The 12936-nt window shown below is 52.2% G+C and overlaps 1 protein-coding gene across 1 annotated transcript in view; it reads left to right on the forward strand.

Annotated features, from left to right (window-relative positions):
* The first annotated feature begins 4632 nt into the window (after positions 1 to 4632).
* The window catches only part of LOC138085483 (complement C3-like), a 36389-nt gene continuing 28085 nt past the window's right edge, over positions 4633 to 12936 (forward strand). The window contains exons 1-13 of the mRNA XM_068979899.1: positions 4633 to 4755; positions 5575 to 5767; positions 6688 to 6850; positions 6956 to 7026; positions 8828 to 8922; positions 9026 to 9108; positions 9209 to 9299; positions 9414 to 9516; positions 9648 to 9774; positions 10266 to 10381; positions 10482 to 10628; positions 11546 to 11755; positions 11887 to 12093. Coding sequence (XP_068836000.1) covers positions 4679 to 4755; positions 5575 to 5767; positions 6688 to 6850; positions 6956 to 7026; positions 8828 to 8922; positions 9026 to 9108; positions 9209 to 9299; positions 9414 to 9516; positions 9648 to 9774; positions 10266 to 10381; positions 10482 to 10628; positions 11546 to 11755; positions 11887 to 12093 — 1683 coding nt within the window. The 5' untranslated portion in view covers positions 4633 to 4678. The remainder of the gene's footprint in view (positions 4756 to 5574; positions 5768 to 6687; positions 6851 to 6955; positions 7027 to 8827; positions 8923 to 9025; positions 9109 to 9208; positions 9300 to 9413; positions 9517 to 9647; positions 9775 to 10265; positions 10382 to 10481; positions 10629 to 11545; positions 11756 to 11886; positions 12094 to 12936) is intronic.

Consider the following 12936-nt stretch of genomic DNA (forward strand, 5'->3'; position numbering starts at 1 on the left):
TGGGTTGGGAAGATGCCCTGGAGAAGGAACTGGCAACCAACCCCAAAATTTTGCCTAAGAAACCCCACGGACAGAGGAGCCTGGTGAGCTCCAGCCCATGGGGCCACAAAAGAGTCAGACACAACTGAGCGACTAAACAGCAACAGTAGCACCTAAGGCACTCAGAATAAACAAGATGTGCAGAGTTAAGATGCATAAAATCAATAAGACGCTGCCACTGAGAGGTTCACAGTCCTTAGCGTGCATTCCGCGATTACACATCATGATTTTGTAGAAGGGATGCAAAGGTGTGTTTTAGAAAAAAATCCCCAGTTGCTGTGGACTAGATGACCTGGAAGAGGTGAGTTTACAGCAAGGAAGCCAGGGACCCCAGGAGTGGAAAGAAGGATGGATGGGGAGAGACAACCCAGGGGTCCCAGGGAGGATTACAGGGGATGAGGGAGAGGGAGGAAGCGGGAACTCTGGCCTGGAGGCCTGGAGGGGCTGTCACTGAAATAAGGCAAGAGAGAGGAGAAGCAGAAGTTAGTAAAAATAAAAACACAGTTCAAGTACATCTTGCATGCACCAATTGCTGGGCGCCTGTCTGAGCACTAGCTTGCCTGATGATAGATGCTGTCACCCCAAAACTCAGAGGGAGGTTCCTTGCTCTGTTCTGCAAGGAACAGAGGCTGGGAGAAGGCAGAGCTGGAGTCAAAACTTCTGGCTTGGAACTCACTGGTGGTCCAGTGGTTAGGACTCTACGGTCACTGATGATGGCCTGTATTTGATCCCTGGTTTGGGAACTAAGATTCTTCAAGCTGAGTGGCATGTTCAAGAAAAAAAAAAAAAAAAAAAAACCTTGGCCCCTGTATTCCCCAAAGTGGAGGGTTCCTGGTATCTCTGCTTGCATATGCATGAGTAGGTGGGGGAAAGGAGCCAGAGGGCAAATGGATGGGTTCCATCAGGTCAAGGTTAACCCAAGTTACTGAGTAACAAGTAGGGGAGAAGGGGAAGCCTAGGCTGCTGGTGGGGGAGGGAGAGGTGGAGGTGGGACCAGGCTCTAGGTCCTGGAGAGAAATTCCCAGAAAGCAGTGTAGCACCCATCCTGGAATGGGTGGGGGTGAAGGGTGAGGAAGATGGATGTCCGCTGCTCCCAGATGTGGCCACGCCTGTGTGGGGAAAGGGTGGGGTTGGGGTGCAGCCAGGAGATAACAGTACTAAGGCAAATGCAGAGAACTGAAGGGGAGAGGGGCACCTGGGCTCCCGTCACTCAGAAATCACACCCATTTCTGCCCCCCTCCCCGTTCTATTTGCACCCTAGCTAGGGTTGCCAGGCAAAATACAGGATGCCCAGTTAAATCTGTATTTCAGATAAGTAACACATATTTTGGGTTTCTCTGGCGGCTCAGCGGTAAAGAATCCACCTGCCAATGCAAAGGACTCGGGTTCAATCCCTGATCCAGGAAGATCCCCTGGAGAAGGAAATGGCAGCTCACTCCAGAATTCTTGCCAGGGAAATCCCACGGACAGAGGGCCCTGGTGGGCTACAATCCATGGTGTTGCAAAAGAGCTGGGCACAACTTAGCAACTAAACAACAACAAGCAAACATATTCTGTTTGTGTAAGAGTCTCCTAGAGGGGCATCCTCTAGGAGGATGGTCCAGTGGTTAGGACTCCAGGCTTCCAGTGCAGGGGTCCTGGGTTTGTTCCCTGGTCAGGAAACTAAGATCCTGCAAGATGTATGGCATGGCCAAAAAAAAAAAAAAAAAAAAAATCCCCTAGATATTCCACTTAGAACCTGCCCAGGCAGCCTCGCTCCCCCTGGGTCCACACCAAGAATGCCTCCTTCTCTTTCTCCCCTGCTGGCTTATCTTTCCCATCATCCTCCTCCCAAACTTCTGGATGCAAATATCCATTCCCCTGAAAAAACCCTGGAAGAATTCCTCTTGTTTCCTTCCCTCCCAGGAGACCTTGGTTCACTTTCCCCTCCATCCCTCTGGTCACCTCCTGGATATCATGGGTAGGACCCGTCTCAGAACTTCATCACTGTGGGCATGAGCCTTCCCTCCAAGCCCAGGACTTCAAGGCATCTGTGTGTAGTCGGTCGCTCAGTGTCCGACTCTTTGTTGCCCCATGGACTATAGCCCACCAGGCTCCCCTGTCCATGGGATTCTCCAGGCAAGAATACTGGAAGGCGTAGCCATGCCCTCCTCCAGGGGATCTTCCTGTCTCTCACAGCATCTGGGTTCTCTTAATTGTCAAAACAGCAGGAACTGGGACTTCCCTGGTGGTCCAGTGGATAAGACTCTGCGCTTCCAATGCGGGGGGTGGGGGCGCAGTTTGGATCCCTGGTTGAGGGAGCTAAGCTCCCACCTGCCTGCTGCTCGGTGTGGCCGAAATAAAGAAGCAGCAGAACTGCCATCAACCCCTTTGTTCAGATGGACTAACTGAGGCTCTGAAGGAGGGGCAGCCAACCCCACGGGGAGAGCGAGGCCAGCAGGAATTCCTTCTCAAATTCTTGATTCCTTGACAAATCACAGAGCTCGAAGGCTTAAGTCTATAACGGAACCAGGAAACGGGGTGAATGTTTTGGCGGGTGGACGGGGGAGAAAGATAAAGAAAGTATTGGGGAGTGGAGGATCCTAGAAGGTGGCCACGTCTCAGTTTCAGAAGTTGAACCCCAGTTCTGTAGGGTAAGCAAGTGTTTGCCTCCCCCCACCCCCTCCCCCTCTTCCAAGGAAAGGGTGTCGCAATCAGATCAGACAGAGTCCAGGTTTGTTGTTTCTCCACGCCTCCCCCTACTCGGGGGGAGGGACACAGGGGGCATGGCCAGGGAAAGAGCACGGTTTACAGGAAATCAGAGTGAGGTCCCTGTTAACCCCTTCAAGGAGGCTCTGGAAAACAGCCCTCTGGGCTTCTGAATCCTCCATCTCTTCAGGGTTCTAGATAGATTCCCCATCCTCCCTACACCTGGCTTCACAGTCTCCCCATCCCCCAGAGGCTCAACTTACAAGCAAATTATATTGACACTGAGGCAAAAATAGGGTGGTGGGCCGGGGGCAGGGGTGGGGGTGGGGGAGGGGCGGGGATGAGGAAATTGGCAACTTTGTGCAAGACTGGTGATATGTCAATCAATATAACTATGGAGGGGAATTTACCGATATCTAGCAAGGTTACTGTTAAAACACAGCCTTTGATCAGAATTATCTTTTCTCATTGTAGTAAGAACCCTTTGAAGTTGCTTGCTGTTATAACCCCTTACAGGAGGAAACTGAGGCTCAAGTGGTTATCAGTAATTTCCCCAAGGTTTACCAGTTAACAATCATGAGAACTGGGCAATAATGCAGATTACTCTTTGGAGGGAGCATGGTTTTGTAAGAATAGGAAGTCTGTCTGTCCATCAGTAGAAGACTGGTTACTTTCACTGCCTGTAAGAACAAGGAAGCTCTCTGTGCTCTGATAGTGAGACAATCTGTACTGTATATTGTTTATGAAAAAGCAAGGTGTAACCCACGGAGACCAGGAAGAAGAGTGTGTAGAGCTTTCTGATATTTGTTTTTGAAACGTGTGAATGTTTGTAAATGTATAATATACCTCTGGAGAGAAATGTGAGACTTGGTTACAGGGTCATGTCCGAGACCCTGATGGCTAGCAACAAGAGCAGGAGGAAGGTTACCTTTTAGATATTGAACCATATGACTATATTACCAATTCATACGCAACAGGTTAAATACAATTTTTAACAATAATAATGTCCCGAGGATGTTTTTAAATTTATTTTTTAATTGGAGGATAATTGCTTTACAATGTTGTGTTGGTTTCTGCCATACATAAACATGAATCAGCCATAGGTATACACATGTCTCATCCCTCTTGAACCTCCCTCCCCTAAGAAGGCGTTGATGTAACAAAAGCTAGCCATGGGACTTTCCTCAATTATGACTTTTTAGCCACTCAGGCCTCTTGATGAGATTAGGTGAAGGGAATTCCAGGCTCTCCTTGCCCTAGAAAACATTCTCAGTTGGATAGTGAACTCCTACACATACTTCAAAGCCCAGCTGAAATGTCCCCTCCTCCAAGAAACCTTCCCTGACTCTCCAAGAAGCTGAGTCCTTCTCCAGTGGAGAAAACACTCCATGGGGCTAGGACCATTGATGTTGGACTCTGTCCCCGACCCCCAGCCCCATGCCAACATGGAAGATTCTGAAAGTAGGACATGAGATGCTAGCACAGAGATGGACTCACAGGAAGAGTCTGCTGAATAAATGCATGCTTAAAAGTAGACTGAGGGCCAGGCCCAGATATCTGGACTTGGGGGCGAAGGGTGGCCCTCTGCCCACTGCTTTCATCTACTACAAAGTGGATGTAACCGGGAAAGGTCCCTGATCACCAGCTGGCCATGACCCGGAGGGAGGCCAGGGCAGGAGGTTGTTGTGACCCTGTAGCTGAAGAACATGGCCCTGGGTTACTTATGCCAGGCATGCTGGCACTACAGATTGAAAAACTTAGGAAACAGTATTGAGAAATCTGGGGCAGTCCCAGGGAGGAGGGAGGCTGCGGGGAGTGAGGGCTGGTCAGGGGAGGGAGGAAGGCAGGAGCCAAATAAAAGGTAGCCTCCAGCAACCTCAGCTCATTGCCCCCCCCCACCGCCCTCTCCATCCATCCCTCCATCCCTCTGTCCCTCCACTGCCCCAGCACCATGCAGCCCACCTCAGGTCCCAGCCTGCTGCTGCTGCTGCTTCTAGCCAGTCTCCCTATGGCCCTGGGGAACCCCATGTGAGTAGTCACAGCCTGACCCCAAAAAAAGGCTGCTTCGGAGATGAGAGTGTGCATTTGTGGTACAAGGCCCTGCGTGTGTAGGGTGTGCACGTGGAATGAGTGATTCTGCAGGAGAGGTGATTTGGCGTCCTGGACATTTGACCGTCACAGATCCTGGGAGTTTGTAGTTTCAGGTTTTAAGGGTCTAGAGACTTCGCGTGGGTGTATGTGGCTGAGGGAGTGGATCTGGGTCTGGGGTGCCACAGGTTTAGGGAGGAGTTTGGGATGGTCTTGGCTGTCCTGGTGGCTCAGCAGGTAAGGAATCTGCTTGCAATGCAGGAGACACAGGAACGCGGGTTTGATCCCTGGGTCAGGAAGATCCCCTGGAGGAGGGCACCAGCAACCCACTCTGGTATTCTTGCCTGGAGAATCCCATGAACAAAGGACCTTGGCCGGCTACAGTCTAGAGGGCAGCAAAGAGTCGGACACGATTGACACCACTTAGCACATAGCACACATGGTGTTCAGGGCTGGGTGTTTAGAGAGTTGGGGTGTTTAAAGATTTTGGGAGTAGAGCTCCTGGAATAAGCGGGTTCAGTGGTGAGTTTGGAAGTCTTGGAAGAGTTGGCACCTCTCATTTTGGTGATCAGCAGTTGATGGGATGTGAAGCACCGCCCCTGCCTCCCACCCCCCACCCCCGCCCCGCCCCCAGTTGTCTGCCGGTCACCGGATCCCCTGTGAGACCAGGGACTGGGGCAGAGTGCTCACCCTGGGGAAGGGCTGGCAGCTGGGGCTTCCGGGCATGACAGTTCTACGCCCCATGCTCCCCTCCGGCAGGTATTCCATGATCACCCCCAACGTCCTGCGTCTGGAGAGCGAGGAGACTGTGGTGCTGGAGGCCCACGGAGGACAAGGGAATATTCAGGTCTCGGTCACTGTCCACGACTTCCCGGCCAAGAAACAAGTGCTGTCAAACGAAAACACCCAGCTGAACAGCAACAATGGCTACTTGAGCACCGTCACCATCAAGGTGAGCGCGCCAAGGAATCCAGTCCTGCTGATGCCGCACCGGCTCCGAGAGTCCTCCACGGAGTCCTCCGAGAGCCCTTCCCCCTCTCTGAGCCCCACCCACACGGCCTGAGCCCCGCCCCTTCTGTCTCCCCCTCCCCCATCTGAGCCCTCCCTTTTCTGAGCCCCTCCCACTGCTTCATCCAGAGCTTTCTCTGAGCTGTCTCCACCTTCTTTTTTATTTTAAGTTAATTAATTTATTTTAATTGGGAGACAGTTACTTTACAATATTGTGATGGTTTTTGCCATACATCAACATGAATCGGCCACGGGTATGCATGTGTCCCCCCCCATCCTAAAAACCGCTTCCACATTGCTCCCCACCCTATCCCTCTGGGTTGTCCCAAAGCACTGGCTTTGGGTTCCCGGCTTTTAAATTTATACTGGAGCGTAATGTTGCAGTAATTTCAGGTGTACAGTCAAGTGATGCAGTGATACATATACATATATATATTCTTTTCCAAATTCTTGCCTCATTTAGGCTGTTACGTAATATTGAGCAGAGGTCCCTGTGCTATACAGTAGCCCCCTGGTCTCTCTCAAGTCCACCTCCTTCCAAGCTCTAGGATCTCTGAGCCCTTTCCCATTTCTGAGCCCCGGCCCTCCTAGCCCCTCCCTCTCTAAGCCCTCCTCTTCCTTCAGAGGCCCTTCCATCTGAGTCTTCTCTTTGAGTCCCTTCCCCTTCTGAGCCCTCCCTCCTCTGAGCCGCCTCTTGCTTCCCCTTCCCATGCCTCCCTCTGACCCCAACCCCCTCTCTAACCCTCCCCCCATCTCAGTGCCCCGTTACTCCCCAAATCTGGGCAAACCAGAATTGATGGGCAGGCTTTGTTGTGAAGAGGGCAGGTGGAGCAGACCCCTAATGATCTCTTGGTTCGTTCCCAGATCCCGGCCAGCAAAGAGTTAAAATCAGACAAGGGGCACAAGTTCGTGATTGTCGTCGCGACCTTCGGGAATGTCCAGGTGGAGAAGGTGGTGCTGATCAGCCTTCAGAGCGGGTACCTCTTCATCCAGACGGACAAGACCATCTACACCCCAGGCTCCACGCGTAAGGGGCGGGGAGCGGTGGCTGGAGAGGGCGGGATTGGGGAGGGGCAGGGCTGGAGGAGGGGCAGAGTCTCACCCAACTGTCTCTCTCTCTCCCACCGATCAGTCCTCTGTCGGGTCTTCACTGTGGACCACAAGCTGCTGCCCGTGGGCCAGACGGTTTTCATCAGCATTGAGGTACCAGCCAACCGGGGCCCCAGACCTACCCGGGGCTGAGACCAAGGGAGAGACAAAGAGATCGAGACAGAGAAAGAGCCACCGGCGGAGACCCAAAGTCAAAGAGAGGCATATAGAGAGGTCGGGAGAGGGGGCCGGGAGCCAGGGAGACCACGTGGCGCGATGCTTGCTTGCGCCTGAGGATTCTAGCTCCAGATAGACACCCGGTCACTGGGTGACTCTGGACAGGGCATTTCACATTTCCGAGTCTGTTCATCCGAGGCTTGGGATGATGACAGACGCTAATTCCCTAGTGCCGCCAGAGGGCGCCCGTGAGCACTTGAGTCAGGCCCTGCCCTCTCCTCAGCCCCCAGCCCTCCAGGCCTCCCACTTCCCTGAGAACAAAATTTCAAGTCCTCCTGCAGCCCACAGGACTCTGCAAGACCTACCCCATCCCCTCCCTGCCCTCGCTTCTTCCCTCTTCTCCTTGGCTCGCTCTGCTCCAGCCACACACCGGTCTCCTCAGGCGCAGCCCTGCCCCGGGGCCTTTGCGTGGGCTATTTCTCCTACCCAGAAAACCCTCTTCCTGGAAATTTCCGCACCGACCGCTCCCTCACCTCCTTCAAGTCTTCGTTCCCGTGTCCCAGTTTTACAGTGAGATGTCACGGAGTGCCCTGTAAAACTGCAACACCCCCTCTCCTTCTGGCATCGTAAATTGGATCTATACATTTTATTAATTGCACCTTCCCCTAACCTCCACTGAACATAAATTCCAAGTGGGGGGGAAGGGATTTTCTGTTGACAGCATGCTTGGCGGGTAGTGGGATAAATAAAAAGTTACTGGAAGGGGGGAGGGAAGGAGAGGGGAGAGAGAAGCAGGGAGAGACGGGGAGGGAACCATACATGTAGGGTGAAGGGAGAGAGAAGGCAGGAAGACTGGGGCATGTCCTCCTCTGGGGAACTTCCTGAGTATTTCCTGAGATTACACAGAGCTAACAAGGGCCAGGTCCTGAGGGCTGTGAGCTGGCTTTAGAGATGAACAGGACACACATCTCCCCTAAAGGCACAGTGCTCAGCTCCCAGCAAATGTCACCCCGTACCAACAGAAGCATGTTATCCACAGTGACCCTAATTTCCAAGAGAAGCCAGAAAACCGGATTTCTATGTGATGTCTCCTGATGTTTACCTGTTGGCAGTGCATGAAATCCCATGTGTATGAGGTCGAGCCATGCAACATTGCTATGTCAAAAAGGCAAATGTGGGCAGTTTTGTGTGGTATATGTATGTGCTAATCAAATGCTTAGCACAGGGTCCTGCATCACAATAGATGACACGTGCTAGTTATTATCATTTTTAACATCTGTTTATTAGGTTGTGTTGCGTTGTAACTGGGACATGTGGAATCTAGTTCCATGACCAGGGGTCGAGCGTGCAATCCTTGCATTGGAAGTGTGGAGTTTTAGCCACTGGGCCACCACCAGGGAAGTCCCAAATGCTAGTCATTATTTGTCTTTGGAGAGACGCTGATCATCATCAGCTCTTGCCTATATTAACATGTCCCAAACCAGTGACATAGGAGTAATAATTATCTTTTTCTAGATATGCTCATTGAGCACAGAGAGGCTAAGTAACTTGCCCAAGGTCCCACAGCTTGTAATTGGCTCAGTGGGGATTTGAACCCAAGCTGACTGGCTCAGGGGCACGTTCTTCACCACTGCCCCTGTGGACCTAACACAGAGAGAATGTCCAGACGCAGACAGGGAGGGGCAAGCCGAGAGGCAAAGCCTCATCTCTGAAGAGCCATTTCTCTGTCTCCCCACAGACTCCCGATGGCGTCCTTGTCAAGCGGGACTCCCTGTCTTCTCACAACCAGTTTGGCATCTTGGCCTTGTCCTGGAACATTCCAGAACTGGTGAAGTATGTCAGGTCCTCCAGGAGGGGGTTTGGGGCTCCCCTACCCCAGGAGAGGGAGTGGGGGGCTGCCAGGTGTGCCCAGATCACCAGCCTACCTTCCCCACAGCATGGGGGTGTGGAAGATCAAAGCCCACTATGAAGATTCTCCGCAGCAGGTCTTCTCCACTGAGTTTGAGGTGAAGGAATATGGTAAGAGGGCCAGGGAGCCGGGGCTCGTGGGGGGAGGGAGAGGGGGTGCATCAGGCTGGGCCCAATGCTGGTCCCCCACCAACATAATCTGTCCCCCCAGTGCTTCCCAGTTTTGAGGTCCAACTAGAGCCTGAAGAGAAATTCTACTACGTTGATGACCCAGATGGCCTGAAGATCAACATCATTGCCAGGTGAGGGGCAGGGGGAGGGGCCAAGTGGGGTGAGGGGCTTAACAGAGGCCAAAGCTAGTTTGGAGGAAGACTCATCTGCAGAGGCAAAAATGTGAGACTGTCCCTGCATCGCAGGTTCTTGTACGGGGAGCACGTGGACGGAACAGCTTTCGTCATCTTTGGGGTCCAGGATGGTGACCGGAGAATTTCATTGACTCACTCCCTCACCCGTGTTCCGGTACCTAACAGAGGCCCTGTCTGGTCTCCTCCACCCTGAACACCCTTCCTGTCTCCTGTCGTCTGAGCCCATGCCCTGGGCGCTCCCCCCCAGGTCTCCCCTCCGCCATGAACCCTTACTGTCTCCCCCAGATCAACGATGGTAATGGGGAGGCCGTACTGAGACGTCAGGTTTTGCTGAATGGAGTACAGCCCTCCCGAGCTGATGCCCTGGTGGGCAAGTCCATATATGTGTCCGCCACCGTCATCTTGCAATCAGGTGAGGCCCAGTCTGGGGGCGGAGGCCCAGAATGAAAGGGGGATCCAGTCTGAGGGGGGACATGCAATCTGAGGGAGAAGGCCAAGAAGGAAGGGGGCAGGATCCAGTCTGACAAGGGAGGTCTCATCTGAGAGAGGAAGCCCAGAATTAAGGGGGGGGTCCAGGCTGGCAGAGGAGGTCTAGCCTGAGGGAGGAGGTGCAGAATGAAGGGGGGCATCCAGTCTTACAGGGGAGACCTCGTCTGAGGGAGGAGGCCCAGAATGAAAGAGGGGTCCAATCTGACAGGGAAGAACCACTCTGGGGCATAAGACCCAGTGCAAGAGGGGAGACTCATTCTGAGGGTGGATGTGCAGAATGAAGGTAGAATCAGGTCGACGGGGGAGATAGTCTAAGGACAGAGGCCCAGTACAAAGGCAGAGTGCAGTCTGATGGGGGAAGCCTGGTCCTGAGGGGTGGCCCAGGAGCCCACCCTCATGGCTGGCCCCCCTCAGGCAGCGACATGGTGGAGGCGGAGCGCACCGGGATCCCCATTGTGACTTCCCCCTACCAGATCCATTTCACCAAGACCCCCAAGTTCTTCAAACCTGCCATGCCCTTCGACCTCATGGTGAGACCCTGGGCAGGACTGCACCCCTCGACACTGGTCCTGAGCACGATCACACCTCTGGGTCTGCCTAAATGCCCTCCACCTGCCCCTGTACCCACAGGTGTACGTGACGAACCCTGACGGCTCCCCTGCCCGCCACATCCCAGTGGTGACCCAGGGCAGCAATGTGCAGTCCTTGACCCAGGATGATGGCGTGGCCAAGCTAAGCATCAACACACAGAACAAACGGGATCCCCTGACCATCACCGTGAGTTCTGGGCCAGCCTCAGGGGACTTAATTTTGTAGAGTGGGGTCCTAACTTATGCACAAAAGGATCCTGTCCTGGGCATAGAGTGGGTTCCTTTCATTTGCATAAAGGGATGTGCCATCCACAGACATGTTTTCATTTGCATAAAAGGGCTCTCTTTATGTTTTCATTTATTTGATTGAAGTAGAATTGACTTACAATGTTGTGTTAATTACTGCTCTACAGCATAGTGATTCAGTTAGACATGTACATGTGCACGTTCTTTTTCATAGTTTTTTCCATAATGGTTTATCACAGGATATTGAATAGAGTTCCCTGTGCTGTGCTGTAGGGCCTTGGTTATCCATTCTGTATATAACAGTTTGCATGCCCAGACGTGTTTCCATCTGCACAGCAGGGTCCTACCTTCTAGATGTCTTCTGCCCAGATGTCTTTCTATTTTAAATTATTTATTTATTCATTTTATTTATTCATTGGTGGCACTCGGTCTTCGTTGCTGTTTGCCAGCTTCTCTAGTTGTGGTGCTTGGATTTGTCACTGAGGTGGCTTCTCTCTGTTGCAGACCACAGGCTCTAGGGTGCATAGGCTCAATAGTTGTGACACACAGGCTTTTGCTCCACAGCCTGTGTAATCTTCCCGGACCAGGGATCGGACCCATGTTCCCTGCATTTTCAGGCAGATTCTTATCCACTGTGCCATCAAGGAAGTCCCTGCCTAGACATCTGATATGCACACTTGCGATGGCATTGGGCCCACCTGGATCATTCGGTTTCTTCCCCATCTCCTTAATATCCTTAACCTAATCTCATCTGCAAAGTCTTTCTCCTCACATAAAATGCCTAGTCTCAGGGGTATGGATTTAGATATCTCTGGGGAGGGCAGGTGGGCATCATGGCGTCTGTCTTTCCCTGACCAGGTACGCACAAAGAAGGACAATATCCCCGAGGAGCGACAGGCCACCAGGACCATGCAGGCCCTACCCTACAACACCCAGGGGAACTCCAATAACTACCTGCACCTCTCTGTGCCCCGCGTGGAGCTCAAGCCTGGGGAGACTCTCAACGTCAACTTCCACCTGCGCACGGACCCCAGCCAGCAAGCCAAGATCCGCTACTACACCTACATGGTCCGTGGCTTTCTAGAACTCCCAGCCTCCCTGGGAGCCCTCATCCATCCCAGATTCCACCTCCCCCAACCCCGACTCCCACCCATTCTCCCGCTCACCTTCCTGATCCTTATACCGAACTGTTCCCCCAGATCATGAACAAGGGGAAGCTGTTGAAGGTGGGACGCCAGGACCGAGAGCCCGGCCAGGACCTGGTGGTGTTGCCCTTGACCATCACATCAGACTTCATCCCTTCCTTCCGCCTGGTGGCCTATTACACGCTGATCAATGCCAACGGCCAGAGGGAGGTGGTGGCCGACTCCGTGTGGGTGGATGTCAAGGACTCGTGTATGGGCACGGTAAGCTCCCTGGCACCTCTCTGTGCCCATCTGGGGACCCTCCGCCTGGCTGTCCCTCTTGTGCCTCTGGCTCTCTCTCTCTGCAGCCTTTCGAGTCCATGCCTCTCCCCCATTTCAGAGTTCCTGCCCCTCCTCCTTTCCCATCTCATTCTTCCGTCTCTTTCAGCCTCAGTTTCTTCATCTTTTGTTTTTCTTCATATGGACCATTTTTTAAAGTCTTTATTGAATTTGTTACAATATAACTTCTATTTTATGCTTTTGGTTTTTTGGCTGGGAGGCAGGTGGGATCTTAGCACCCCAACCAGGGATCGAACCTGTACTCCCTGAATTGGAAGGCAAAGTCCTAACCACTGGACCACCAGGGAAGTTCCCTTAGCTTCTTTTCCTTCTAGTTTTATTGAAATGTAATTTACACACAGTGCTAAGTTTAAGGTGTAGAGCATGATTTAACCTAGGTACATCATAAGTGATCACCACAATAAGTTGAGTGAATACCGATCATCTCATAGAGATATGAGATTAAAGAAATAGAAAAAAAAAATCTTTCCCCTTGTGGTGAGAATTCAGGGTTTCCTCTAACAACCTTCCTATATAATGGCACAGCAGGGTTAAGTACATGTATTTATTATGTTGTACATTACACCCCTGGTACTTATAGCTGAAAGTTTGTTTTTAACCACCTTCACTCAGTTCCCCTTCCCTTTACCACACATCTGATCTCTTTTTCTATGAGTATGTTTGTTTGAAGTATAATTGACCTATGGTGGTGGATACTCGCTAAGTCATGTCCAACTCTTTGAAACCCCATGGACTGTAGTCTGCCGGGGTCCTCTGTACATGGGA

This window comes from Capricornis sumatraensis, chromosome 9 (genome assembly GCF_032405125.1).
Source record: "Capricornis sumatraensis isolate serow.1 chromosome 9, serow.2, whole genome shotgun sequence".
Lineage (NCBI taxonomy): Eukaryota > Metazoa > Chordata > Mammalia > Artiodactyla > Bovidae > Capricornis > Capricornis sumatraensis.